The sequence below is a fragment of the Cydia pomonella genome, chromosome 19 (assembly GCF_033807575.1).
Source record: "Cydia pomonella isolate Wapato2018A chromosome 19, ilCydPomo1, whole genome shotgun sequence".
NCBI lineage: Eukaryota > Metazoa > Arthropoda > Insecta > Lepidoptera > Tortricidae > Cydia > Cydia pomonella.
In genome coordinates, this window is record NC_084721.1 from 14506420 (window position 1) to 14525440 (window position 19021).

The 19021-nt window shown below is 36.8% G+C and overlaps 1 protein-coding gene across 1 annotated transcript in view; it reads right to left on the reverse strand.

Annotated features, from left to right (window-relative positions):
• Window positions 1-15750, reverse strand: part of LOC133528514 (homeobox protein prospero-like) — a 65999-nt gene extending 50249 nt beyond the window's left edge. The window contains exons 1-2 of the mRNA XM_061865901.1: window positions 14776-15750; window positions 14152-14430 (exon numbers count right to left, since the gene is read on the reverse strand). Coding sequence (XP_061721885.1) covers window positions 14152-14430; window positions 14776-15750 — 1254 coding nt within the window. The remainder of the gene's footprint in view (window positions 1-14151; window positions 14431-14775) is intronic.
• Between the last annotated feature and the right edge of the window lie 3271 nt (window positions 15751-19021).

Genomic DNA, 19021 nt, shown 5'->3' on the forward strand with positions numbered 1-19021 from the left:
CAGATTCTTTTTAAACATCCTGAACGTCTTTGGTTGAGGGGAAAAACGCAGAGGAAAGCCCAGGCTCAAATAAAGTTTCTGTCGTATCATACGAAGATGTTAAAAGGGGTGGCTGACACTCCACCGACAAGTGCAAATGCTCTTAAATATTAATGATGTATTGGATATTCAAGAAAAATTATCTAAAATGTCGTTGTAAGAAGAAATTTATCATCGCTCAAGCCAGTAAAGACACTGAAGTTTCCGACGCTTTGTAGCCACAATCTTGAGTATTTTTACTTTGAGTTCAACTTTTTTTAAACCCAACAAGTATTTTATAATGTTTCCAGCAAACTCATAAAAATACCCAGTAAAGATTTGCCCTCACAAATGTTATCAAGGCTATAATGAACACTATTAAAATCCTAACTACGCCCACTTACGAGCTCGTTCCAATGTTTATCGTTTGTTGCGAAACACTGTTTCTTATCGTCGTCTGTCGCACAGAAAATTGATAAAACATATCTCGTTACAAATTAATATTGCATGGTGCTTGGTATAAAACACGAAAGACCAGCGAGTATAGACAGCTACATACAATCACAAAAAAGATAGGCGAGCTGATTTATTTAGCTAGCTGCTATTTTGTTAGTATAAAACAGAATGCACCCCGGTCTCTCGGTATAATTATAAGTACTTGTTTATTCATAACGATACTATAGATTTTTAAAGCATTATCTTATACAACAATCGGACAAATCATAATACATTCTGTAGCGCTAAGCAAAGCTTGTAAAATTAAAGCACTATAAGGTGGTATTTAGAATAATATAGAGGAAGATTTTTAATACTTTGATTGAAAACAATGCCACCCGGTTAGGTTAGGTTAGGACCCCAGCCCAGCCCAGGATTAGGACCCTCGAAAAAGTGCGCTGGTTAATATATCTTTACTTTTGTGTGCGCCTTAATTTGTATAATATAACTACGAGGTAATCTATTTTGTTTCATTAGGACCAATACAGGCCCGTGCATATCTAGCCTAGTAGGTTGCCATTGTCGACTTAAGCTGTCTGTTACGATATCTCGATAGTATACAAAACATCTAATCTAATTTTGTATTAAGCAGAAATGTCTGGAATGCTGTGTGTGTAAGTGGTGGATACCATTTTATATCAAAGCAAACAGCTAGTCGCTCATAACTTATGTCCGCACGCGACACAACCGTACACCACATCTGGTGGGTTTCTTATCAAGACAGAAACACCAGCCATTGTTGTGAAGGAAAACAGTTTTATCTCATTACTCATATTTCCGTTCATTACTTTATCATTTCTAAAAAAGCCGTATTTTACTTAAGTCTCATAGGACGTTCAGTGTGGTCGCTAAGGATATTTGAGAAGTAAAAACTGTAGAAATGACAGTTTTTTTTAATAATTGAAGGATAACCCTTGTTTATTGTTATTGCAACTCGTTAACCCATCATTATCGGTCATAATATTTGTTTACGATGTTACAAAAGATTTTTGGGTCGCAGTTGACAATGATAACCATGTTTATTTGGGTCCGGTTTGGGATGATTGACGAATACAAAAATGAGTTACAAAAAGTTATTGTGGTCCTAAGAAACTATGCAGATGTGTAAATAATTAATTTCATTGCCTTGTTCGTCATCCATGTGAAAAACTGACAGTATGAGTTCATTATAGAAACATGTTTGTTTTAAAATTGAACAATCAAACGATTGAAATTAAATTAGATTTCATTGAGGTGAATTAATGTAAAATGTCGGAACGTACCTAGAGAAGATAAAAGATCAGGAAGAGGAAAAATCTTTGGTCACATATCAATAGAAACAGGTCGAGGGTAGAGTCAAGGTATTGAATATCGAAATGGACCAAGTGCCAAAAATATGTACTCAATACCTTTAACAGGCAATAAGATCATGTATACATGTTTTTGTCATTTTACCTGACTATATCACAAGGGGTATAACTCAGGAAATATCTATTGTACCTACCTATAAAATGATTAAATAAAATCTGTGGTCACATATCAATAGAATATCGAGAGTAGCGCAAGTAGCGAAACTTAGGAACAACTAACTTTCTCTGTAGTGATTTTCTTTTTCGCACCAATTGTAAGTTTCTTTTTGACCCAATGGTTGACTGGTAGAAAATGCCTTAAGGCATAAAGTCCGCCATTTGTACTTTTATGTATTGTGCAATAATGGTTAAATAAAGAAACAAACTTTTTTATATGTATGAAATATTTCTGGTCACATATCAATCTCGGCCCCCGGGCCCCGCAAGGAGCGGAACTGGGCCGCAATTGGCCCCTAACGAGGAAACAATCTTGCACGCGCTCCGCTTGCGACGGAACTCTAGTCAATCTCGGCGCGAGTTAGGCGGGGGACACATGGGTCACACGTATACCTAGCTGTGCCGTTATCGAGAACGTTCTTTCTTTTGTACGGAGAACATTCTTGAGAACGGCACAACTATAGTCACACGCATGGAATGTCCGCGGTATTTCTGGACCGATCTTCAAACCTTAAAGAAAAGAGCGTAATCTCATCTAAAAGACACAAAACTTCTAGTATTGCAGGTGGTAGCTTACCATCAGGCAGTTCGTCTGCTCGTTTGCCTATCATAAAAAAAAACCAAAGGAAAAAAGTATTTTCTGTGGACTGTACAGTAAAAGTTAACTACTCGGTTATATATATATCACAGTACATCAATATTTACGTATTTGAGTCTCAGAAATAATGTATCCAGCCTGGAGGGGTGCAGCATAAAAATTACTGTTGATTCTCTTAACTGCGATGTCTATAGGAAAGTCGCGAACAATTTAAGCATGCAATGACCTTGATACACAACTTATCATGTAGACAAACATACGTCTGTACGTGTCCCGAAGGTGTTCATGCCTGGAACCCAATATGAACAAAAAATCTTAATCTGCTATTGATAATTTTTTGTTGTTATTTTTTTTTCAAATATTTACACGGCATTACAGCATATACTTACACCGAATAATTAGACTATACAGATACAAAACATATATAAAATAAAAAAACAGATATTCATTAATAATCAAATGCAAGTGCTGGAAAGCCTATCATCCATCATCTCACAGAACCTCAGACACTCCTGGCACACATTCGCCCATCTCCCCGCAATTTAGACCTACATATCGTTCGAAGTTCGAACCAGTAGTCATATAATACTTATTAACAGAAATGAGCATATATCACGAAATTTAATTATTTTCGACAGGGAAAAGATTTATTCTGCTGCACGATTTATTCTTTTGTAGGCTTTCGAAATGAAATAAGATTTATTGAGACCAAGATCAAAATAACATGGAAACATTGGAAAATTAAAATAAGCCGTTTATAAAAAAGATCGAACACATTTAAAATTTTACCGTCTTTGATGGTTTTTACTGATACATGTATCTGTGTAAGATTTGAGTTAATAGAATCCAAAAAATTCTTTATACAACTAGCGCCAATGTAAAAACAATAAAAATAGAAACATTCTGTAAAGCCATTTCACATAAACCACTCGTCTATTTTTCCATGTAAATAAAACAAATATTATGGCACAATCTTACACAAATCGACCAAGGCCCACGGTAAGCTCAATAAAGCTTGTGTTATGGGTACAAGACGATCATAGACAGTTCAAACTTTTAAACACATAGAAAACATCCATAGCTCAGGAACAAATATTTATGATGAACACACAAATAAATGGCCCTTACCAGGATTAGAACCTGGGAATAAATAAATTCAAACTGCGTAAACTTCCAGTGTATTCCCACCTTACATTGATTGTTTGAAAGGAAGAAGCAATTTGTTGTGCCATACATGGAAGTGTCCTAAGTGCAAGTGCAATGGGTTAGGGAAGTTTTGACTGCCGCTAGGATGCTCCTATTAGATCAATTGAACCATTAAATAGATGTACATCCTTGGTGAGTTGAGGATCGCGGGTTATAGTGGTTATTTTTGATGATATGTCAAATTAGTCGCTTGTTTTTTGGGACAATTGGATAAACGTTTTAAGAGTAAAGCCAGGAAATTAGAAGGGGGCAAATAATGTGGCGCGCCGCGGAAGTAATGGCCATCTCTCTATCTCAATTACTCTGGAAACATTAGCCCTTGATTAAAATGTTTCAGTATTTGACGACCGGTCTGGCCTAGTCGGTATTAACCACGCATGTATATGGCCTAGTGGCTAGTAATAACTTGCAAAAGAACAGCTTTGTACAGCAGAAACAATGTATGAGCATAAAAATCTATAATAGACTGGATGATAACATCAAACACCTTTCAAAACGTTTAAAGTGCAATTAAAAGCATGGCTCGTACAAAAGGCCTTCTACTCCATCGAGGAATATATGTCATCTCTTGACTGAGGTAGGTGATATAAATATTATAATATAGGCATTGACTATGATTGTTTAAATTTAGTCTCATCATCATCATCATCATCATATCAGCCTTTTATCGCCCACTGCTGAGCATAGGCCTCTCTTCTAGTACGCCACTTATCCCGGTTCCGAGCCAATCTCATCCAGAAGTGACCCGCAGTCTTCCGAATGTCGTCCACCCAACGAGCCAACGGACGCCAGGCACTCCTTTCGTCTGAAATTTAGTCTAGTTGTATGTTTAGTTTTAAGTTTTTTGCATGCCAGATGCTGGTGAAATATGTGTTATATATAATATTGTCTGATCTTTTGTACCGTATTTCATGCAAAATAAAGTTATTTGTATTGTATCGTATTAGAGTCTGTGCGGAAAAAGAAGAGTCATAGAATATATTGGTTACATTCAACGGTTCATCTCTTTCCGCACAGACTGTACGAGTAGTAGGTACAACTATGTATACCTACATATAGTTTCGCTTCTCTAAAACCATTCCATTCCCGTCGCTTGGCAAGACACTGACGTAAGTTCGAACTGCAAACTAACACGATTACAGTTGAAACCGGGGTTGGGACGACATCTTCAAGCCAAAAACCCTGGCCGCCGTCCAAAGTACTGAAGTATTCGGGCGTAAGAATACAAACTGTTGTTCAAGGGATATGAGAAAACATATGACTGTTAACATACAGACATTTTCAACCAATGAGAAGAAGGAATTTTCTGCGGAAATTTTGGCATAACTGGAAGGATACACGGCGGCAAAGGATTTTTATACAACATTGCCGACTTATGACCTTGCATAACCATGTCATATTGGCTGAAATAGGGATTAGCAGCCTTGTGTTACTAAACGGCCCCGTTTTGATCGGCCCGTTATATCACACTTGGGAGTCAAAGTATTGCTCGGCATTTGTCGTCTACGTCTATTGCAAAACTGTGTCGAAAGATTGGATTCTAAAAAGGATTTTTATAGGTATTTGAGGATTAACTGCCTGAAGATAGAAAAAGTTAAAAAAATGCAAGTCTTGCAAATCAACGCAGTATATCCTCAGTAGGGTCACCAGCCATGGAGTTTAATCAATGTCCCGAAAAATTCCAATATTTTGTTACTTTTTCGTAATTTTCACTGGGAAATATTAGAATTCTGAATTATACTGAAAAAAATGAATTCTTATTTGGTAATCGGGGGTGTATAGAAACCATTAATACTTTTCGCGTCGAATAATGATCCATATGACACTTCATTTTTACATGGAGTAGCTGTCACGTGAAATGACTGAAGACATTTTTTGGAAACATTGCAGGTTCTGATTTCTATAGTAATGTAAATTATATTTTTTTTCTTATTTAAAGCATGTTAATTATAAGACGTAATGTTTTGAAAATATGTGTCCCGCCGTCTTGCCGGTCCATATTGGGATACCCTCCTCCAATTGAGGGGGGATTTAAATCTTCTCGGGTCAGAGGTGTAGGGTTAGAGCCGGTGTAGCTTTATTTGACGTTCATAAGCGCGTTGTAATATGCCTACTTGAATAATAAACTATCTTTATCTTTATAAATGTAACATTTAAGTAATAGAATTGCGGTAAAAGCATATTTCTTCAATTATTTTGCGTCGGCAAGGCGTTGCGTCGCCATCAGATATATTGGAGCGGCCCAGGCATTTACAAATATCTGAACACGCCTCTATATTGTCAAGGCGTTACAGAAGTGCTTAGATATGTTTGAGCACCTCGGCCGCCCCGATATATCTGAGGGCGACTGTACGATTGCAATCTTGGCGAAGCCCCCTGATATCTTCTAGCCCGTGTGTCCCGAATGACCGTATGCATATGGAGTAGGATAACGGCACAAGTTCTGTTGCAGTTTTAATGTCGTTTGTTGCTAAGTGTAATATCTGGTAATAACTGCGGCTTAGTGTTGTGTTGTTGGCCGGTATGTCGGACGATTTATGCGTTAAATTGCTTGCAACTTAATGCGTTTCTTTACTGGGTTTGGATAATGCGGGAAAATGTTTGATATAACCTTATAAGTTAGTGTGTTAGCATTAAAAAAGGTAAACAAACTTTGTGCTTACTTGCAGGATTAGTAGAGGTACCTAAGAAAGATATTGCATTCCCCATACCCCAAGTAATATTGCTAGCGTGTCTTATCACAAAAATAAACTTATTAATAATCGATCCTATAGCCCGTGTTTAAGCATTAGAAAGAAGCTAAGCGATTTTGACATGTCTCATTATTTAAAAAACATACGGACGGACAGACAGACAGACATGACGAATCCATAAGGGTTCCGTTTTTTGCCATGTGGCTACGGAACCCTAAAAAACAGTAACTATAATATATAAAAAACGAACTATAGCAAAAAAGGTGTATAGGTATCTAAAACTTAGCTATGAGTTTAACGTCTTTTTGAAATAGTATACCGTAAGGTACGGAAAAAACTGGGTATAGGACCATAGTTGTTTTTTTTAATGTTTACACTGTGTAAATACGAATGATAACCCAGAACAATGATTACCATAAATTATTCAGAATACATATTTTTATTCAACTATGCGTAGCAAAAACCATGTATCAAATATTTAGAAGCGTCTAGGTTTAAAATTTCCCTAAAATGCTTAAAACAGCTGTCTTCTAAACTTAGCAGCTAATTGTTTCAACAAAGCTAAACCGTCTAATTTGTCACATAAATTTACTTTCCTTGAATTAATGCGCGCACCTCGGCGGTATTTTCCGTCCTAAGGAATAAAGACGTATCTGCATAAAAGGCTTATGTTACATACGCCTTTTTGCTTAAACAGTAATATTTATGTAGAACGGAAGTCGGGCGACCGGTCGGGCGACTAGTCGCAAGGACGATTATTTTTAAATGTAATTTTGGTGACCTAGGTCTCATTAGTGTTAGGATAATTATAGCTAATTCCCCATTATTCTATACACTGTTTGAGTTTTTTTATCAGCTGTAGTAACAGAAGAAACAAAATTTTATATTTTTAAGTTAGTGACGTAACAAAACGTTTTGATATAGGTACCAAAGTATATGCATAATATTGCATTTTATCATTAATTTCTCACTTAAATCTGCGCAAAATAGGCTGTGACAGACGGACAGACAGACAGAAGCACGAGTGATCCTATAAGGGTTCCGTTTTTTCCTTTTGAGGTACGGAACCCTAAAAATGTCTATTCGGCATGAGCCAAAACAAAAAATTGTAAAAATAAAGACTTTGAAAACGTTTGTAATTAGACTTCAGGTTGCGTTAGCCAACGTGCCAATTCTTAACGATCCAGTACCGAACAAAACGCAACTGTCACTGTCGCACTAATATGGAAGAGTGATTTTTTTATTTTATTTTTTATTATTTATTTTTTTTATTTAGGATCACCAACAGACAATTCATCAGAGAAAAAATAATCTGTAGCTTACATAACATTAAGGGTAGATGTTTGTCCAATTATAGGTAACCACAGCTTATTATTGTGATAGAGAGACATTACTATGCTACGCTATGGAGCGTTAACGATTGGCACGTTGGTTAAGCACCCTGATATCAAAAACAGGCATATACCCCGTAGTATAAGTAGTTCGAAATTAAAACGCGGCATTATTAGAAACGTATGCGAACCTAGCCAAATTTAACCAAGAGAATTAAACACTTGCTACAATTAGCAGTAAGCAGGAAACGCGAGAGGATGTCCCAACAACTTTAGCGGAAAAAAGTCGCATCTGCATTTCACACTCGAATAAGATACGCCCTTGTGCCGCGCGCGCTCCGATATGGATTTAACCTTTGCAACATCCGTCGTCTTTGACGAGTTTAATTGACCCATATTTTAATTGAAGTGTTAAGTGCTTTGTGGGATTCGTTAGTTGAAGATTGGTGCATTTTAAGGAGATGCGATTAATTGGAAGGATTTTCAGATAAAGTGAAAAACTATTCTTCTTTGTGAAATTGAAATTTATCAGCTCCGGGCGAATTTGTATACTTATTAGTACTTAATTTATATAAAAAAAATCTTTTGAAACTTACAGTTATTTAATTTTAAAAAAATATGTAAGATTGTCACATGCGTCTTTCTAATACTTCTTTTAATTAGGACCAGTAATAAATGCAAGTAGTGATAAAGAATGAAAGTAAAAAAATCTTATTATTAATCCTAAAATTGACCTTGTTTGTGAATTAAATATTTTACAATTTATCTGCACAGTTTCGCGAACGAGATTAATAAACCTCAAACTCACCAACTCCATTGACTAGACTATAATGTCGTAAACACGGCGCACGCGTCACAATTGGTAAAAAGGAAATATCCTTAATGAACAATTAAGCCAAGAACAATCTATTTGCGTGCGCTAATGTGTCATATTCGTACTTGCAGTGTCTGCCACGGACCAAAAGTCATATGGCTCACATACGCCGGTGCGATGACTAACCTAGGTACATCATTTACTGGTGACAAGTCTTGTGAACACGTTGTTATGAAGGCATTTATCAAAATTGAACATCGTTTTTGAATAGTTGTGTAAAGAACTGAGACCGTAGGCGAGATGATCGTTTATGGAGAAACCACAATCGAAAAGTAAAAATGGGTTGACAGATGCGACGAACTAGGTACCTCATCATTCCCATTATTATTTGTGTCCCACTTTGTCGCTTATCATAAGGACGAGATTTGCTTGTATGTTTATACGAATAATCTGTCAAAGCGTTCTTATGGCAAGCGACGAAGTGGTGGTGAGGTTTTCGAATTTAAATACAAGTAGATTAAATACTCGTACAAGTAACGTGAGATATGTTTTTTATGAGCCCAGTTTAGGGTCCCACTGCTGGGCAAAGGCCTCCTCTCGTTTATTTATTTATTTATATTATTTAATATTTATTGCACATAAGAAAACACACTGTACAATAGGCGAACTCAATGCCGTAAGGCATTCTCTACCAGTCAACCTTTAGGCAAAGCAGATAAGTTGTAGGCGGTGCAAAAAAATATGAAACATGATCTCGTTTCTAGAGATAAGTTACTTGTACGTAATATATCCCACATTTTAAACAAAACTTCCCTAAAAATAACTGCCTGATCTGCCTTGATAATCCCGTTCGTCTGTCGCTTAAACAATTTGTACCAATGTCTGTTGTACACATGCAAAACTTAGAAGAAGCTTATCATGAGTATAACAACACACTTGTGCTACAATCCTGTTAGAGCAAAAAGTCGCATGTACATACGACCTTCGTAGTCAAATGCGACTTTTTACTAAAAAGGTGTCTTAGCCCTCCGGTAAAGTTTGGGGAAGTGCAAAGTTTGGTGCTTAGATTAAGACGAGCGATTGTCTTGGGTCAGACTTGGTAATAGTTGTTATTTAGAGACCGTTTAGATTAGAACTAGTAAGAATAGTTTGACTTAACCCATTCAGCGATAATCACGACACGTTGTAGTTTTGCCTCTACGAAGCTTTTTCGCTACATACCGGGAAAGCCAAGTTATCGGCTACGACGTAGCGCTACGACCATAGCTCAGCGGTGAATGTGTTAATGATATAATACAATATGTAGAGTCGTTAGTTGGGGTCAATGGCCAAAACGGCCCAAACACAAAAATATAAGTATAATAAAAATTGAGGAAATTTGAACCTAATGTAATTCTGTTTTTAGTTCAAATTTCTTCAATATTATATCTCGTGTTATCAACTTCTTTCCTCCATGTACTGTATTGTAGACAAATGATATGATACACTTGGTAGACAATGATGACACTTGTCACTATGCCTGTCACGTTCTAACAAGTATGTAAGTGCGAAAGTGACAGGCATAATTGAAAATGCGACCGTGCGAGAGTTTTAATACTGATCCAGCGGGCTAAGCACTGCCGCATTTTTATCGCCTATCACCATGCCTGTCACGTTCTCACAAGTATGTAAGCGCGAAAGTGACGGGCATAGTGAGAGGTGATAAAAATGCAACCATGCTGCTACTGTAGGACGTAACCATGGCAACGAGGGACAAGAAAATTTGATACACCCATATAATATAGCAAAGCACACGTTCTGTAAACGCACTTGCCGTGATGGAAACACTAAACTCTTGCGGTGTAAGTGCATACAAGATAACAGCCACTTATCTTACCACGCGATCCTGGGACACAGCTTATTACAGACAAGTTACTTGACATTGAAATAAGTTTTTGGCAAAAATTAAATTTTTGGAAGTTTTTTCGCTGACTATACTTTCAACAGGCAACATTAGTTGGGTATCAACCCATGGAGACAGTTTTAAAAGCCCCAAACACAATTAGGTTGCGTTGTTTTATCCTAGAGTTCCTATGGCTACCTCCAGCCTACATCAGATCAGCTCGATGATACCATAATGTTGTATTGTGAAACTATATAGCTGATCTGACGATGGATGGACATAGGAGGTTGCGTTTGGGTTTGTTACAATTTTCCCGATGAGTTTTAGTTGCCTGTACAACTTGTATCAAAAATGTTTTTTTTTTTTTTTTTTACAAAATAATACATTACTGTAGAGAGACGGAAACGAAGGGTTGCAGGCCAAGTAGATATAGATGGATACCCCGTTTCTCGCCGAGATTTGTATGTTGCTTTTCTCAAACTTACAATGAAATAAAAAAAATGTAGTTCATTTGTTTTATTCGTACACTAACACGGCTAATAACTTATTACAAATCTACTACTATTTGATAAGATAAGATATCATTTATTGCATAATTATAGGTGTACAGGTTTTAATAGATATTTTGGTAGTATCGCTATAATTTGCCTGTCAGGCGTACAATATAATTTTACTTAAATCTAGATGAACTATTTACAATGTTGGTTGAATGGCAAGACGTTGTGTCACAATTTGATATTTTAAAAACTAAAGAAGGTTGCTTTACAGGTCTAGGTGTGTAAGACTGTATAAAATTCCTATACATATCATCTTCACGTATTTCCGGACCTAATTTGAAGTAAGTCATGTGAACGTTTCATAGCAAGTTTGAGAAAAAGTCATTTTTATATTACTGTACACTAGCTGTCAGTTTTAGTGTCTGTGTCAGTGGCCACATTTCCCCTATAGTCCAAATTAGGCGGTTGATCGCGAACGTTTAGCATCAGATTAAGAGTTAAATAAGTTCTAACCCCCCGTCTGCAGTTGCGACTTACATATGTTAAACTTCTCAGACATGCTAACATAGGGTACTTAATACTATTTTTTTTTCCTAAAATAACCTGGAGCTCGATTAAAGTTTAACAAATGACAACATTTAGATATAATTTTGACATAAAAACGTATGTTTAAATTGGCCTCTGGAGTCCAACATTATATTTATTAGATATACTCCTTATAGATCGGTTCAATCACAAAGTCGCGTGCCTTGACTCTTATGGTCATATTATTAAAGGTTAGATTTGACAAATCTGCACGTTATCGTGAATCGCACACGCTATAACTACTTACACATTATACGCCTAGAGAGGTAAATTCAGCTCGCTTGGTGCACCAATAACAAGACTTTTATTTACCCGATGTTCACAATCCGACGCCCGGCCAGTCAGTATTTTCCAGCAAAAAGTTACAGTTCCATAAAAGCGTGATTTTTCAACCGTTATATAAAAGCTGAATGTGAGTTAACTAAGCTGCATTAAGGGATGCACCTCAAGAAACTGTGAAGAACTCAGAGATTCAGTTCATTACCGCCGCCCCGCGAGCGTAGGGATGGGACACTACCACAGTTATAGATACTTTTAAGTTTATATTTATTTTAATGCTTTCTCCGCAATTTATTCTTATAATTAAGTATAAGCTTTTATTTAATTTGCAATGGTTGTATGTAGGTATGTATGCTCGTGTCAAATCTTGCAATGCAAGTTAAATTACTTTACATAAGTTGGGTGACGATGCAATATTATGTGCCATCGAGCTATGATGGATAAAGTGTGTTTGGATTTGTTAGAATTATCTCGAAGATAGCAGTTTGTTTGTTTATTGGACGCGTCTAATAACCATTCCAACTCGCTTTTGGATAGACTTAATTTATGAAATAATTGAAGTAACAGGTTTTTACCATATTTTTATTACTTAATTGTGACATTTCTTAATAAAAAATATGTTAAAATACCAAAAAAGTCTTCAAACATTTGACATTGACAGTTCCATGCAAAAATGAAGTGCCATAGTGATTATCACTCGCCGCGTCAAGTAATACAGTAAGTACAAATTTTAGTTATAATTATCTCGCTTTCGAAGTTACCATGCACTTTACAGAAAACGTGAAATTATCGATTTCCAGTCACTCATTATCACCAAACACACTAAAAAAATAAAAAATGAAACTCGAACTATCATTGCCGAGCCTCCAAGGCCGATCCGAGAAAAAAATATTCCCTCTCAAGTCGGGCGCCCCCACAGGGTGGACCTCATCGTACAAAAAGAATGAATGGATCCGCCCCTTGGCGAACCGAGCGGTATAATTCATACTTAGGAAACTGCAAGGAGTTGACATGAAGTTTTTTTTTTTGCAAGTTCTGTTAATGTTCATGGTTAAGATATTTTTAAGTAGTTGGGGATTTATGAGTGAAAATATATTGAGAAATAATACAAAAATATGTGTACAGCAAGGAGTTGACATGATGTTTTTTTGCAAGTTCTGTTAGTATCCATGGTTAATGGATTTTTAAGTAGTTGGGGATTTATGAGTGAAAATATATTGAGAAATACTACAAAAATATATGTAGTTGAATTTTTCTTATTCAGTGACGCAGCGTGGCATGGGAGTTGATTAACATGCGTTTTTTTTTAATTTTTTTTTATTCATAAAACATTAAAACATTTATTAGCTTCAATCATGCATCTCCTAATTCATGCAAGTTAATAAGTATCTTCGGAGACATCGAAAGCGCAAAAATCATACATATCAGAAACAGAAATTGTATCTGCCCCGGACAATAGTTAATAGCTTGTATGAACAGCTCATTCAATTTCAGTGAAAATTTTGTGTATATGCCTCAATGGTGTCACAAAAAATGAATTTTAAATGAAATGAAATCGTTTATTTCGGACATAATTATCCATAGTTTTGCTTAAATATAATGAATAATTTATAATCTAATAATTTACTTAATATAAATAAAATCTACATTAAAATAATTAATTAAATAACTTAAATTAAATTAAATCAAATTAAATCAAATCAAATCAAATCAAATCAAATCAAATCAAATCAAATCAAATCAAATCAAATCAAATCAAATCAAATCAAATCAAATCAAATCAAATCAAATCAAATCAAATCAAATCAAATCAAATCAAATCAAATCAAATCAAATCAAATCAAATCAAATCAAATCAAATAAAATCAAATCAAATCAAATCAAATCAAATCAAATCAAATCAAATCAAATCAAATCAAATCAAATCAAATCAAATCAAATCAAATCAAATCAAATCAAATCAAATCAAATCAAATCAAATCAAATCAAATCAAATCAAATCAAATCAAATCAAATCAAATCAAATCAAATCAAATCAAATCAAATCAAATCAAATCAAATCAAATCAAATCAAATCAAATCAAATCAAATCAAATCAAATCAAATCAAATCAAATCAAATCAAATCAAATCAAATCAAATCAAATCAAATCAAATTAAATTAAATTAAATTAAATTAAATTAAATTAAACTAAATTAAATTAAATTAAATTAAATTAAATTAAATTAAAATTATTATTTGGTCTCACATGCATGGACATCCAGTGGGTGATCATAGGACTGTCCATCTTCTCGGCGACCACCTTTAATAGAGTGTTAGGGCTGCCCTGCACGCGCGCCCACAGGGACGCCACGCGCTTGCGCAGCACGGCGTGGAAGCCGTCCGTGCCGCTGTCGGCGAACATGCCCGACGCGCTGCAGCGCCAGGGCAGCCCCAGCAGTCCTCGAAAGGCATTGTTGTATTGGACCCGCAGAGCACTAAACGTCCTATTGGTGTAATCACTCCATAGGCTACACGTGTACAGCGTCTGACAGTAAGATTTAAACAAAGTTACCTTAACTTCGCGTGTACAGCGTGCAAACCTGCGTGAGAGCATATTACCCCTGACCGATAGTGCTCTGCGTTCCCTTTCTAGGTCGACGTCGTCTTTTAGGGTATCCGTGACCCAGTGACCCAAATATTTAAAACTAGTAACTTGTTTAAGAGGAAAACCGCCGAGAGTTATAGGCGGAATGGGGTAAGTTTTTGTACCGGATTTGAAAATCAATATTTCACACTTTTTTACGTTATATTTGAGTCCATGAGTCACGGCGAACCTTTCACAGATGGACAACATTGTCTGGAGTGCATCGATTGAGGGGCTCAGCAGTACCATGTCGTCGGCATAGCTGATACTATTGACGCAACAGCCGTCCACCGAGCAACCCACACCGGCACTGCTGAGCTCCTCAATCAGCCCATTTACATAAGCATTGAATAGCGTGGGTGATGTGAGCCCCCCCTGCCTCACTCCACACTTCATCTTGTAAACCTGCGAATAGTCCCCTGCCCATCGCACTACGTTAGTTTGGTTATCGTACCAATATTTAAAGGTCTCTATTATTTCAGCCGGCAGACTTGTGTCGTTGCTCAGCTTCTTCCAGAGCACATTGTATGACACCAGGTCAAATGCCTTCGACAAGTCCAAAAAGACCGCGTACACTGGCGTATTCCTGTCGGTATAGTATCGCACGGTGTGCTTAAGGCATAGTATTGCTGTTTCAGTTGACAGCCCAGGTCGAAAGCCGAACTGTGCGTCATGCAAAAGTATGTGTTTGCTTAAGTACGTATTAAGCACACCATCCAGCACCTTCGCCAGTATAGTAGCCAGAGAGATTGGCCTGTAGTTGGACTTGTCGGAAGCATCGCCGGTTTTATTTTTAATAATGGGTACAACTATCGTTTTCATGAGATCGTGCGGTAGGCAGTTGTGACGAATACAAAAAGTGAACAGCATTGCAAGAACCCTGGGGAGATGAACACCCGCGTGTTGCAGATGCTCGATGCTAAGGCCGTCGTGTCCGGGTGATTTTCCTCTTTTCATATTACGAATTACCTTTGAAACTTCTGCTGGTGTTATTTTGACTGGATCACCACGCACACGACACCCAGCTCCGAACACCGGCTCACTCCCATCTGCCGCCAGAGGGTCCACTTTAAAGTGGTTCATGAAGAGGTTGGCAATATCACTGGGTTGACTAACCCCCTCCACACTCGCCGGTAAACTCACCCTTGGACTGATCTTATTAGTCGCCTTCCAGAACTGGACGAAGTTTTTAGATTTGTGATGAGAGGCAATCATGTCCATCCTTAATTGGTCTTTATTGTTTTGACAGTATTTAAGTTTGAGTTTGAATTCTTTCTTAGAGTGGTACATTTCATCATACAATCGACCTGATCTGGGTTTACCATACCGGCACCATTCTAGAAAACAAGATCTTGCCCTCCGGTGAGCCTCCCTCACATGTTTGTTCCAGCCAGTTACATTGCCAATCCTTCTGGGCTGTTTTCTTTCACAACTAGCAATAGAAGCATCCCGAAGTACTGTAATAACAGAATAATACAGGTTTTCAATAGTTTTCCTGTGATCAGAATTACTACATAAATTATCACAACATAATGCTAAATCACTCGGAAAATCAATATCCTTTAATTTACAATTACAAATATCTAAATATTCTTTTATTTGGGATTGCTCACGCTCACCCCATATTATGCCTTTTAGTAAGTTCTCATTTAAATTGTTACTGTTAAGAGTTATATTTTTAGGTACACTTTTACTTACGTTACATATAATTTCTATAGGAAAGTGATCAGACCAGTATACGTCATAATGTATTTTAGCACCAACAATAGTTTGTCTAGCCGCTGTTGTGGTCACACAGTGGTCAAGCCACCGCATACATCCATGGCTGTCACTTATGTACGTATACGAGTCCTCCGGTAGGAGCTCTGAGTCCACCATACATAATTGCATATCCCGACAAAAACCACTCAGCTCATTAAAGAACGGCGTGTCAGGATGAGCATTAAAATCGCCTAATAAATATATTAAGTCGACTTCTTCACTGTCTATAATTGCATACATTTCACTTAAGCATTCTGTAAATTCACCCAGATTCTCACGCTCATCAGTTGGCATGTACACAGAAAATATTATTAAAGATCTGTCATTCATTAAAATTTTAATCGCTGCAAGTCTAACACTACGACATTGAATCACGGAAACGCACGGGAACCGGTTCTTACTCCACAGGAGTGCGACACCCCCATGAGGACGACCACGTAGTACTCCCGCCGATAGGTCAACAGCTGTACTCCCGTAGTAGCCAAAATTGGGGTCAATAGTTCCCAGGAGCGGTATGTCGTGCTGTAATAACCACGTTTCTTGGAGTGCGATGACCTCTGCCAACTGACACAATGACCTAACACAGTCTACAGATCTCAAGAGACCTTTGCAATTAAAAGATATAAATCTGCAGTCTTCCATCACTTCACGACTAGCCATTAAATTGTTCATCAGGACTGCCTTGACTATCCCTCAGCGGAGGCCTCGAAAAATTCACATATCGCCTAAATAGTACCCCCTCTGGCCAGAAATCTTCACTTAGAAACACGTTAAGCTTAGTTTTTGGCACTAGTACTTTGTAAGCGTCATATCCTCGGTCTATTTTCATTTTTAACTTTTGCAGCGATACATTTATTTTTGTTTTACTGAACACATGCGCCGCTATGTCATTCTCCATGGTAGACTTGTTTACATTGTAGATAAACAACGGTATCTTTATACTATATTTTAACTATGTTTTCCCTCATAATCGATGAAGCTGGCCATAGTATAGCAATAACCATTCCAGAACGCACTTTGCCTTACAACAGCTTGAAACTTGCCCGGGAAAGTCTACGCTCGTTGTGAGTACTTGCTGTAGGCCGTAACCGAGAATGTGCTTCAAATAGGACGAAGTCGAATGAAGTACTTATTTCATAGTTATGAAGTTTTTTTACATTAAAAAGCTGTCTCTATTAAAGCTAAGTTAAATTGTCGTGATTTAAATATAGCTCACAACTTTGAATGGGTACTTTGTATTTTAGATATTAAATGTTAGTGTCAGATAAAAAATTTCATACAATAGTTTTCAGTATTTAGTTTCGTATTTATACATTCAAGAGATATGTATATATACTATCGATTCGATAAAGTTATTTACATTAATGCCTACACCAAAATGAACCACAAATATTCTTCTATTTAAAACTCTTCGAGGTTTTGACAACTGGAGACGCCTTGTCTGTAATTTTCTGTAAAAAACAGTGTGACGATTTTTGCAGAATGTATGGCTATTTGCGTAACATATAAATAGCCATGTCAGATAAACTTCAATTCATACAATACATAGTTTTTCGACAGAGGAGTAAGCTCTTAAAGGCTACTCCAGTTGTCAAATCCTCCAAGTTAAAAACCATACTAACCTCTATTTTGCCTAATTGTCACAGTAAATATATAATGAAGTCGCTCGTCTCTTAAATGAAATGAAGCCTCGTCGTGGAAGACGCGTCGCACGTATAATTTCCACCCACCCCCCGTCAATCTTACCGTTACGCTAGTGGGCATACAGTTTTATTTGCAGCCTGCGTTTTAGGGTTCGGGAGGTTTTAAGAATTTACAGGTTTTGTTATGGAGATTGAATTTTTACTGACGTTACATATTATCGTCCACTATTTTATTGGTAACTGACAGGTTGTAAACTTTATTGCAAAGACATAAGTTTCATCGATGTTCAGCCAAAATCAAAAGTAGCGTATGAAACAACGCGCCAAAAGTATCTGACACTCAGGAATAGTTTCAAAATTGGAAGATATCTCTATAGTTCGCGTTCAAAAGTATTTGTCATAGTCTAACATATAGATTATATCTCTTTTTGTTAAAGTATTAGAGAGTGGTAGATACTTTTGACGCGTAGTCTGATCCGCTACTTTTGGCGGTGTTCAATTTAGAGTGGTGTTGTTAGTTTTATTAAAGTTTATAATTACTACCTTTTTACTAAGTAGGTTTTGATTTCTTTTGGTCGGTCAGATATATCAAGATAAGAATCAAAATCTAAATAATAAAAATAGTGATAGACTTGTGTGTAATACTTCTCTTCTATCATAAGTTTGCAAGGCATTGGGAAATTCGCAGTGCTCTCAGTTCAAGTGACTTTTACGTATTGAAATAAAAAGTCTAAAATATCGGGAACCCTTCCCAACGTAAGATCGTCGCATTTCCCGCAGTTTCACCATTTTAATAGGACGGCCGGGAATTCTCAGAATCGATGGTTAAAGAGCCGAGGATAGTTAAAGAGCTGCGTAACCACGCTTAATGAACTCCTTTATTTGCGTAAGCGACTTCATTCTGCAGTGAGACGTTTTACTGAATATAATTGTATTTTCTCGTTGTTTAGTTACATGTTATGTGGTTTTCTTAGTCAGGTTGTTCGCCGCAAGTGGGCTCTTGAGATAATAAAAGTATCCCCATATTTACCCTATAAATATGGGGTAAACTAGTATTTATTATAATGGGAATGTATTATAATTGTGTA